The 12,019-nt window shown below is 34.9% G+C and overlaps 1 protein-coding gene across 1 annotated transcript in view; it reads left to right on the top strand.

Moving 5' to 3' along the window:
* LOC148951693 (ras GTPase-activating protein-binding protein 1-like) overlaps nucleotides 1–10,105 on the top strand; it is a 46,501-nt gene extending 36,396 nt beyond the window's left edge. Inside the window, exons 8-11 of the mRNA XM_089089251.1 lie at nucleotides 1,338–1,533; nucleotides 3,577–3,713; nucleotides 5,150–5,275; nucleotides 7,593–10,105. Of these exons, the coding sequence (XP_088945377.1) occupies nucleotides 1,338–1,533; nucleotides 3,577–3,713; nucleotides 5,150–5,275; nucleotides 7,593–7,889 (756 nt within the window). The 3' untranslated portion in view covers nucleotides 7,890–10,105. The remainder of the gene's footprint in view (nucleotides 1–1,337; nucleotides 1,534–3,576; nucleotides 3,714–5,149; nucleotides 5,276–7,592) is intronic.
* The last annotated feature ends 1,914 nt before the right edge of the window (nucleotides 10,106–12,019 follow it).

The raw sequence follows: 12,019 nt of genomic DNA, 5'->3' as shown, positions 1-12,019 counted from the left end.
AATAGACAAAATACCAAAATTCAGCATGAAAAGTAGAACTTTGTCTTGGGAAGTTTTTTTTACAGTTTGGTCGTTATATTATTATGTTGTTTTTTTGGGGGGAATTACGTTCTTACTGAATTTTGTTTTTTTATCATTTTGTAATATCTTATAGTTAGCAGTTCTTCTTTCCTTTCGTGATGTATTTAGTGATCAACAGATCTAAATGGTGCTATTTCAGTTTTCTAATATCGAGAAACTTCGCAAAGCTCGATTTCGTCCTTGTAATTGCAAACCAGTTTCCTTCAATTCCTTCATTTCCATCATCATTTCTTCTTTTCATTTTCATCCCAATTTCCTTCAGTTTCTTCTATTTTCGTCATCATTTCTTTTCATTTTTTTTATCCCAGTTGCTTAGGCCTTTTCATGGCTTTTAACTTTTGAACACAAATATGAATTCCATAACAAGAACTTAGTTAACCAAGGTTTTGGGCAATCCGCAGCAAAATAAACAACTTTATAAGTTGAAGTGTTAACGATCAGTGGGGTAGTGTGAGCTCATGTGCTATGTGTCAGTGGCATTGTTGGATCTAAAAACCAAGTTAAATTGAAGGCAACTGATTTGGTTTGTGAACAGCTCAAATAAACAAAACAATATAATAACCAAATGCGCCTTAGATCTTAAATCAAAGTGAAATTTTAGTTAGCCAATTTTGTTTGTGAATAGCTCAAACAACCAAATGTCAACAACAAAATAAGTAACATCTATAAATTGTATTTAGCTATCTTTTGTCTATGAGTCAATTAGTGCGAGGTTGAAGTTGCGACTGAGTGATATGGTTTGACCCAAAGATCTAAAAACAAAGATTTGGTCTGTGTAACAGCTCAATAGCGACCTAACGAATGGACAACGAAATGTGAACAACAAAATAAATAATATATATATATTTATATATATATATATATTTATTTATATATATATATATATATATATATATATGTATATATATATATATTAAAATCTTAGCTATGAGTCAGTTAGGGGGTAGGGTTAAAAGTATGAGTTAGTGATATGGTTTGACCCTAAGATAAAAAAAAGAAGCTAAGATTGGTGTATGAACAGCTCAATAGCAACCAAACCATTGGACAACCAAATATAAATATCAGAATAAATAACAACTATAAATTCTATAAGTCTTAACTATGAGTGAGTTAGTGAAAATAATGAATCAGTGGTATGGTTTGACCCTTAGATCAAAAAATAAAGTAAATATGAACATAGCCGACTTGGTTCGTTAACAGCTCAAACAAAGTTCGAACTTCGAATTTGAAATCAACCATACCTTTTCTATTTTCAGGTTGCCCCTCTAACTGTTGATTCTCCCCCAGCAACAGATATAGCATCAATGCCCCCTCAGCCCCAAAGAGCTGCACGCGGAGTACGGCCTACTCGTGGATATAGGGATAAAGAGGGAAGATCTGATAAAGAGCTATGGGAGAGGCCGTCAAGCAGAACTTCAAATGATGATCTTGAGTATAGAAATATGAATGGAAGTAAGTTTTTCTCTTGTTTATCTTCTCTTTAGTAATATTAAAAGAAAGGTGTTCAATTTGCAGCTTACTAGCGAAAGGGACTAGATAATAGCTAAATACCTATTCACAATCAGCTTTTTTGGGAAGCCTATTTGTATTATGTTATGGTCAGATTTAATTAAATTTATTTCATTTCACTTCACCAAATTCATTTCATTTGTTTCAACTAATATGCACAACAAAGGGTATAATTTTCACTTCTTATTACTTTTAAGAAATTAAACCTCTCTTTAATTCGGGAATATTTGACAAAATAATGTAGCTTCCACTTCTGAGAATGTTACAAAACATCGTAGAATTGCCCAAAGCAGAGTTGTGGTGTGTTTCACCAATTCTGCTTGAAGTGAATTCTAGCTGCCGTCAGCAAGGGTCGCTGTTTTGTCCAAAGTCGGCCGCTTCCGAAATTTGATTCATTTCCCCTTAGTTCACCATGTTCAACATATTAAGTAATTAAAACGATTAGATAAAGTTTTGCTTTTTCCATTTTTCTAATATTGAAAAAATATCAAATGTATAAAGCTATTGGCTTCAGTAGTACCTTGCGATAATGAGCATTACATCAGTTTACTGTTTTCTTCTATATTCGGTATCTCTAAATCAATGGTGCTTCTACGAATTATTTTTCGGGGGGGGGGGGGGGTACCGAAAAAACTTTAAAAGACGCGTTAAAAATTTGTTCATGTGCACTTTTGCAACCCTTTAACCCCTTTCCTCCTCAATACGGCCTTGCCCTAAGTATAAAAATTCAGTTAGAGTTAAGGAGATTTGTAAAAGATTTATTTGCAAATTTTGCTTTTTTGTAATATTTAACGAAAAGTCTCCTGAAACAGACTGGGTAATTTCTCGGGAAGAAAAACCATTGGTGGATAACCAGATTAAAAACCAGTCGAAAAGTGCTTTCGACTCTTAAAGAAAGAATTTTTAAGTATCTTAGACAGTTTCTGGCAGGAAGTTTTGTATATCTTTGTTTGAGCGCGCCAACTTTCATTTGGTTTTGTGAGTGTTTTTTCAAAGTTGTAATTTCTATTTTCATGGCTCACTTAATGAAATTGTTCTGTATATGTCTCTATATCCACTCCTATAAAAGGTTTTTGACCATACTGATTACAATGGTGCACTTCTTTGTTTCAATCCGACGCAATTTTCGAGGGGTTTCCGGATTTTCTTGAAAGTCGCCATAAATTTTTTTTGTTATAAACTTTGATTTTAGTATTAACCGAAATAATAGTTAACATATCTGAATCAGGATTGGATGTCAATTTTTTTCTCATACGGCGTTTTTTTTTCAAAAAGTGTTTTTCAACTTTTGGTTACTATGGGCTGTGATTCGCCTCTTACTAGGTTGCTGCAACCATGATTCTGCCCAGAGTGCTGGCATTGTCCTGTAGTTTCGTCCCGGAAAAAAAAGAAGAGCGTCCACTAATCCTATTTAAAATTTGTTCAATTGGACGCTATTTTCATCCTTTAAAAGCTAGAAAAGGGATTTTCTGGTCCTTTATGTTGGTAATAGCTGGATCATGATTTCGCTGTTGCTTGTAAACCAATAAAATAAAAATTATAAGTTTTAAGAAAGGAACAATGCTAGTTTTTGTTTTCGTCTAGATCAACAAAGCTCTAGGCTGCTGTTTTGTTTGAAAAAAATATAACATCCTTTTAGCAGAGGTGCTAATAAGGGGTGGCGGGGGGATTCGTTCCCCTTCCATCTTAGATTACGAAAATTTGTTTGCTTTTTGTTCATTTCATTAAAAAATAAAAAATAAAAAAAATACCCCCTTCCCCCAAAATTTTATGTTTTCAAATCTTCATATTTAAAAAAAATATTTCTCTCCAAGCCTACATTTCTGTGAATTGTTGCCCCTGTATTTTAAATTATTCTTAGCTTAAAAATACTTTCTTTATATAAAGGAATAAATAAAAGAGCTAAGATCAATGAAAGTGATTTGAAAATGGCTAGATGTTTGGTTAGAGCTCTAGCGTTAAATTCAATCACTGTTTTGTTTGCAGTTGGTGGCCGTCTTGATGACAGGGATAACAAGCGCATGGGACAAATGAAACCTGGTGGAAGGGACTGGAATTTCCAAGACTCTCATCAAGTTTTTGTTGGCAACATACCACCAAATATTTTGGAATCAGATTTGAAGGTATTTTCTCCTCTAGTAGATTTCAAAGTTTTCGATCATCAAATCTTGTAGATTTTACGGTCTTCTTATGGCAGTCCAGATTCTCAGATGTAAATATGAAAACCCAGTTGGGATACGCTAAGATTGTTACTAATAGTGAATAACCGAACAGACGTGCGTTACCGTAGCTTTATTCTACATTCTGTCATCATTCTGTTGTTTTGGCTTCTGGAATTTATTCCATTCTTGAGAAAAAAAGAAACTAGATAAGTTATTACAGATTTCGTTAATTTGTATTGTTTCTTCCCCCTTAGGCAAAAACTGGTTTTTATTAGAAAGTTTCTAGTTTCTGATTTTATAGTAAAACTGGAAATAGCACAGATAACTTTCAACCAGAGCTTGTGTCCGTGTTGCTCCCTACCATTGCCTTGCCAGTTTTTTTTTTTTAAGTTGTTAGTTGTTTTTTCTTTCCTCCTCTTTTTTGTTTGTTTTTTGTTTCCTCTTTTTCGTTTGTTTGTGTGTGCGTGTATGTGCATTATTCAACGTATTACGCTATTGTGTAGTGTGGGTGAATAATAAATAATGATAGCTGTGAAACATATCGTTTGATCTGGTAACGTCAATAGAAATTTGATGGTAACGTCAAAAGGACTCCGCTTTTAAAGAAAATAATTTCAAAGCCTTGAATTAGTGGCAACTGTAGAAAGGCTGCACTATGATAGAAGAGCATACAGGCTGGAAGAATAACGAGTAGTTACTTCCTGTTTACTTGGTCTAGTGTCGACATCTGTACTATAGATACCCTTACAATTAAGTTCGCGTCCACTAGGCGTACGTCAGAAGGTTTTTCTGTTTGAAGTACTTTTTTTTTTTTTTTAATTAATAACATGGAGTCGAAATCAAGCGAAGTTAAAATGGATAAAACTCATATGTTCAAATAAGTTACCAAATTATTTTCTTAAATCTTTATTTTACCCTGCTATAAAACTTTAACCACCAACCATAAAAACACGAAAAAAAAGGAATTAAAAGAAATATAAAAATAGAACCTATAGAATATTCTACCTGTATTCTGGAATATAGATAGGATATCCCAAAATCGCTTTTTTTGTAATTTTTGTTTGTCATACTTTCTCTTGGGCTGCTCAATTTTACATATGGGGATTATTTATTTTTTTGGGGGGGGGGGGTCGTACTACTTCAAAGGTGTTTATGCTCTTTACTACTTAGTTTATCTTGGTTTCTGGAACGGTTCAGAATTACTGAGATTCAGATAGGACAAATAGCTAATATTTATTTGTGGATCTAGGTTCATGCTATTTTGTCAAGTCTCCATTCCCGATTTTGCTTTAAAAATAAAATCCGAACAAGCTCAATTAAGTTTAACTTTTTCCTAGTATTGCTTCTCTATTTGAAGTTTTAGTTTGGTACTGATTTTATTTTTACCCTTTAATCAGGAATGTTTTGGAACCATTGCGAAAGTGGTTGCTGTGAAAATCAATTCTTCAACACGCAGTGCAGCCAACTATGGATTTGTTGCTTTTGAGACGGCCGAAATCGTCCAACAAGTACTAAACAAAAGAGTAAGTTCAGGTTCCAAATTTTAGTCAGCTACCTCTATTATACTTTTTTTTTTCACTTTTTGGTCTGCGTTGCACAGGTACCGATCTCCTGCCTTTGGCCGGGAGTGCAATATGGGGTTGGGGGCAAATCATCCGACGCTTCCCTTGTTTTCCCCTCAGATTTCTTCAAGTACCCATTTACAGCTGAGTTGACTCTGGCTGAGGTTACAGAGTCAGACCATTGACTCCGTTCCAAACCAAATAGTCAGACCATTGACTCCGTTCCAAACCAAATAGTCAGACCATTGACTCCGTTCCAAACCAAATAGTCACACCATTGACCTCCGTTGCAAACCAAATAACCAGTGACGCCGGTCTCAAACCCCTGGTCTTAGGATTTTAAGTCTGAAGTGATAACCACTCGGCTATTTAACTCAAATTTTAGATGTTAATCTTAAAGCACTTCAGAGACTTTTAGCATTATTACTCAAGTAAATCCCCTAGAGTTAAGTTTTGACAGAGCAGGATAAAAAATTGCTTGAGAAAATGAATTCGCGGGGCGAAACCAAAATCACTTGATAATTCGCACTGAGGGGGATTTTGTTATGGGCCAGGAGAGGGATGGGGCAGCTAATCCATTCTAGATGGAAAGCGAAGTATACTTATCTAACACAAACCACATACATTTGGTATTAAAGATATTTTGCTATAAAAAAAAAATTCGATCCTTTACATAAGAATGAGTATTCTATTTCAATTATTTCAGCTTTAATTGAAGGAACTCTATTATATTGTGAACATTCTATTGGGCAGATATTTGAGATTATATTGGGCATACAACATATGCTAATAGAATCAGAAGGAACCGTAGGTTTTCAGTTGGACTTGCCACGCCGGTCCGCGCATAAGGTGGCAACAATGCTTCTCCAGTGTTTTCGGCCAAAGTTACACAAAAAAAACATACAAAATTTGTTTATATCCATTTTTGTTATGTTTTTACGAGTCAAACAAACATTTCGGGGGGGGGGGGGGTTCAAACCTTTGCAGCGCTATCATACAATACAGGATATAATTTAATGCTTTTTGTTATTATTTCAATGCCCTTACTCTTTATCTTCTTAAAAATATTGCCTCGCTACACGGTTTTTTCAACTTCAGGTTGAAGCGTGGTTGGATGGCAACTGGGATTCCTAAGTTTATGCTTGGAATGTCCGTCCGCTAGCTTAATAGTATTTATTGCACGATTTCCGTATTTATGTCAACCAGTCTTTCCATAATTTCAGAATTCATTTGTCCATCCCCCAAAAGTATGTGAATTCTAAGGTAGGAAAGGGGAAATTCGTTTAAATTTCAGACAAGTTGAGAAAAGGAAGAAATAGAGGCCCGAAAACTCTCCCTACATACGTGACTCAAAAATTCTCGACTCACTCTCTATTCAAGGGTTGTGGTTCCGTCATTAATTTTGCCTAATAAAGTTGTGAGCATATAGTTTTTGAATTAACACGTAAAAATAAATAAACATGTGTTCTCCTTGTTTTCCTTTTTCAGAATAGGAAAATCAGATGTGACGAGTGATGGAGAATTTGTTGGTAATGAAATAAGAGTTTTTAATTTGAACTCCCAAATGATATTTATAATTTAAACCTATCTTTACGATTCCTTTCTAATTTTCTTCTGGTCTCTTCCTTTCTTTAGTACTTTTCCTTTCCAGAAAGAATGTTTGGAAAAGAATAAAAGCTTATAGAAGAGATTTCTGAGAAAATAGATTCCATGAGTTTAAGACAAAGCTATGTTAACATTTGAAGACAATGGCTACAAAAAGTATCAAGGCTCAAGAATTGGCTTCGAGCAATATACATCTTGTATTTTGAGCTCAAATAGTTACTTTGTTTCGAGTCTGAAGGGTATCTCCTCTCCTGCAATCTTGGGACTTTACTTGTAAGGTCTTAAAAATAAATTTTTAATATCGCTGATATTTTAATAAAATTTAAAAACATATTTTAATGTAAATTTTTAATATAGGTTCATTTTTTCCACATTTTTGATTTCGTAATAAAAAGATATACACTTTGCGTCAGAGCGTCTAAAATGAGTTTTGTTGCTTTTCTTCCTACTTTCCAGTTCGTTTTTGGCTCATAACCCTTTTTTCATTCATAGTCGAGTTGTTGAATTTTCATCTAATGAAAAGAACTCGCCCGACAAAACTTCGTTTTATTTTTATTCCAATGAATGTGCTTCCTATTTTTCTTTGTATGTGAAAGCAATTTTAAACATGGTTCGTACTAGAGTATCATGGGTCAACTCGAAGAGTAAATATCACAAGTTTTACCTCTTCTAGCCAATCTACCACAAAAGTCATCAGTTCAACGTGGAAGAGAAAACCCAGCGGAGTTCATTTTCGTCGCGGACTGAGAGGCGAGACGAAAGAGGCCCTCCTCGTGGTGGACAACGTTCAGGCAGTGGTGGGCCCTACGGCGGTCGTGGGCGTGATGGTGAAAATCGTGGAATGAGAAGAGATGATGAACGAGGTCCTCGTCGAGAAGGTGAAGACAGAGGTCCACGTCGTGACGATAGGGGAGGACGAATGGGAGGAAGGGGCACTGACCGGGGAGGTTTCGGTGCACCAAGGCGTTGACCGTTTTAGTAGTGTTAGGTTAATCAAATTCTCATAATTCTGTCATTTTTGTATCATCGCATGTTAAGCTTGTCGGGTCAATTTTGAGGGTTCCGTCGTTTGAGTGAATATTTCTTCTTCTTTTGATGAAAGATTTCTTGTCGGAGTTCATGTTCTTAAGTTCACTTTAACCATCTTTTCTTATTTTAACTCTAGTAGAAATAATAATTATGGGCATATTAAATTACTGGCCATCCATTGGGTACGTAATGTTGCTTTCTCTCTCTCCACTTCTTCTTCTGTTCTATCCCTAGTCTTGACTCGACGAGTTTGGTATTTTATACAAATAAGAATGAATGCTAAATGAAGTTGCTTGTGTTGTGTTTTGTGCGGTAACTGAAAGAAACCTTGTGTTTTTTCATCCTCCTTTTGAGTTGTTACCTCTTATGTTCGTTGTTTATCTGTCCTGAAACCCTGTGGGATGAAACCCCATTGGATGTCAAATTTGTTCATTTCCAAATGCTAGGTCACTTAACATCATTCAATCAAATATTAACCTGCCGAAAAACTGTATGCTTGGAAGAGTAATCTTTTATTTTGTTTCGTCAAAAGTGATGGCGAAAATTTTAAAATCTTACCTTCCTTAAAAATAAAAAAGCTGATTTTTTTTCAAGCAGATTATTTTTTATACTTCACTTTGAAATAGCCCTTATTTCCTATTCGTTTTTTTCCAGTCTTTGCCATTTTACATAGATAGCCATCAATATGGTTTGTATTCTTCAAGCGTTGAATGTTGCTTCTTATTACCTAATGAAAATGTCTGATGCTACGTTCGTATGGTGGTGAAGGGGTGAAACCCTTTTATTCCCAAATTTCAAAATTCTTTTTAACATCTACTGATTTGGCAAAATTTTTGACACCTTAGAACAGGCACGTACGCAGGATTTTTTTTTTGGGGGGGGGGGGGTGGGTAGTTAGTTTTTCTAAATTAAGATAAAAACTGCGAAGAAATTGAAAAAATAGGATTTAGGAGATGGTTTTAGCCCCCAACCCACCCATCCCCCCTCCGCGTGCGTCCTATCCTTGTCCCAATAAAACTTTAAATAATTTCTAAGTATTTTTGAAAACTATCGCCCCTGTTGTCGAATGCAGGACGATGTCATGTTCACATTAAGGCAAATGGATTCTTGGCAATTTATGCTTTGAAACAGATGGGGTATTTTGGTTAAAAATACTTTTACAATTTGTAAATTTAAATATAACTATATACCGCTTAAATTTAATATAAACATATTATATATAAAAATGTTAAATTTAATATCTTAATTTAGCTCTGTATGTGTTACACAAAATAATTATCTATTATTATATGCCAATACTATTAATAAGTAAAAGGACCTAACATTATATTTACTTCTCCCCGTAAAATAATAAGGAGTCCTTATTTTTTCTGTATTGGAAACGAAAATAACAAATACTGAATTATTTGTAATGATAATTGGCCTCGCGATCACATTTGACGACACGTTAATTACTAAGGCAGCTTTTTCTTCCCTGTTTTGGGTTTAGGGATTCTCAACTTTCTTTTGTTTTAATAGTTCTCTTTGTTTTTGCGTTGTTCTCCTTATCCAAGCTCGGCTTACTAAAAAAAATTGGCGTCCAAATCCCTATACATTAAAACATCTGAAGAGTCACGAGTTGTATTTACGTGTGCAGCATTTTATTCAAGTGAATTGTGAAATAATTTTAGTTTCTCTAATCTATTTTATTTTACTATTTCTTCTATAGAAATTGCTTTTATCAAATTGGTTTAGATATTATTTATTTTTTTTTTTTAATTAAGTTTGGCATTTGGAAGTGAACAAAAATTAAAATACTGGTGACTTGATTATAATTAACACCAATAAAAGGAGTTGGTTCTCTGAGCGGAGTAGTTGGGCCATGGGTTTACGTAGTGTCGGCCCTCTGCCTATTTCTTAGATGAAATTTGCTTACCATCTCCTTCCAAAGTCGATTTCTAGTGGGTCCTAAACGCCTTGCGGCTGATAACGTCCCCTTTGAAAATCTGTGGCCTGAATAGTCGATTTTGAGATATCCCTTTTCTCCCAGTGAACAACAATTTCACTGTCGAGATGTAAACAAAAGTAAATTATATCTTTGGTTTTGCAAAATAATCTAGCTTAACTTTTGTGATCGATTTTTTTTTCTAAATAAAGCTTCACTCGTCTTGTTACAAATGTATTTATTTCTATGTATCAGTTTAGAATATGGCCTTCGCGTAAGAAAAGGGCTAAAGAAACTAGCTGAACACTTATTTCCACCAATAAGAACTTATAGTAAGAAAATGCCAGAGAATGTAACCAAATACCAATATTTAGTTAAAAAAAAAACATGAGTTGACCAATTAAGGAACGACCGAGTGTTGAGAGATGATAGGATGGTTAAAGGCAGAAATAATCGTTACGGTACCTCATTAGGTGCCATTCTAGGGCTATGCTGAAAGAAAGGTTGAGATGGCAAGGGCATGTTTTATGGCTGAGGGAAAAGAGATTTCCGAAGATCGTGCCTTTTTACTATCCATTTGGGACCAAGCGAAAAGTAAGTAGTCCCCAAGTGGAGTGGCAAGAAGTTCTAAGGGAGGATTTAAAGGAAACTGGAATTTCGTAGGAGGGAGTAAAGAGTGAAGGCATTTTCTAAAATCATAGTTTCTAGGATCATAAGATCATAGTCTTTCCATGATGTTAAATAACAGTTCAAATAGGGATAAATCCTTTTATTAGATACTAAAAAAAAAAAAAAAAATACACTGGACATTTTGATCACATATACAGTGACAGTCATCAGCAGATATACTGTGGCCTGTATATCTGCTGATGACTGTCACTGTATCTATGATCGAAAAACCAATATTTTTTTATTGTTTTTTCAGTGTCTAATAAAAGGTCTTATCCCTATCTGAACTGTTATTTATCGTAAAAAGTGAAGCTGCGAATAGAACGGAGTGGAGATGGAGCGTGCGCTACTGTATTGGCCTGAGCCGGCTTCATGCTGTAATGGGTTGTTACTAGTAGTAGTCATCATTAGATGCCTGCGAAACTGTGTGGACTACATTCTGTGCGTGTATCTAAAAATCAGAGAAAGTTATTGAAGAAAGAAGAAAATGTAAATCCATCATATAAAAAAGGAGACGCATCGAAGTATGATAACTGTGGGAGGGGGATTATTCTTTGAATGCCCCTCTGTTAGCGCGTGCAAGATGAACAACATGGCTTTCGCTCCTGCTCCGACCTTATATATGTCCTAGGCATTTTTGACTGAGGAATACACTGGGTGAACACAAAAGATATACTTATCTTTTTTGATTTGGAAAAAGTCTTCGGAATTTCATCTATCAAGAGTCGATGTGAAAAGGTCTCCGTTATGAGAGAATTCCAGACAAAACCTGTACTTTTGATTATTGCTCTAGGTGAAAACATTGGTTGCTATATTCGGATTCACAAAGGAAATACAGGGTATTGAATAATTAAATTATCTTGAAATGTTAAATAAAAAACTATTTTTTTTTATCTGAAAGTAAGGAAAAACATTCAAAGAAGTAGAAATTATTCCTTATCTGAGAGGATAATCATACACGATCGGATAATCATATATCCCTCATATACGGGATAATTTCTGTTCCCTTTAAGTTTTAGTGTTGCTCCTTACTTTCAGTTGAAAAAATTAGTTTTTTCATTTTAATTTCTGGTCGTTTTTTAAATAATTGCCGGGAAACCCACCTCCCCTCCGTGTAAAATTCGTCCCCTCGAAAAATTCCTCCAGCATAAAATCCCACGGACAATTCCATCCTTGCTGAAAATTTCCTGCGGGTAATTCCCTTGGTAAATTCTCCTTAGTTTCGTTTGAAAAAAAACTTGCTTTTTATTTAATTTCCAATCGTTTTTCAAATTATGCTGAAAATTCCTCCCCCCCCCCCTCCTAATGGAAAGTTTCTCCCCCGAAGAATTTCTTTGGCGGAAAATCCTTCCTCGTGTAAAGAATATAAAATTCCACATTTTTGTAGATAAGAGGTTGAGACCCCTACGGCAGAGTTCTCCGATATACTGAAACTGATAGTGTGATTTCCTTGGCTTTCTGGGAGAGTTTCCCGCTTT

This window comes from Artemia sp. Qi Xiang Cuo, chromosome 5 (genome assembly GCF_049724085.1).
Source record: "Artemia sp. Qi Xiang Cuo chromosome 5, ASM4972408v1, whole genome shotgun sequence".
NCBI classification, from domain to species: domain Eukaryota; kingdom Metazoa; phylum Arthropoda; class Branchiopoda; order Anostraca; family Artemiidae; genus Artemia; species Artemia sp. Qi Xiang Cuo.
This window is presented reverse-complemented; position numbering and strand designations above follow the sequence as displayed.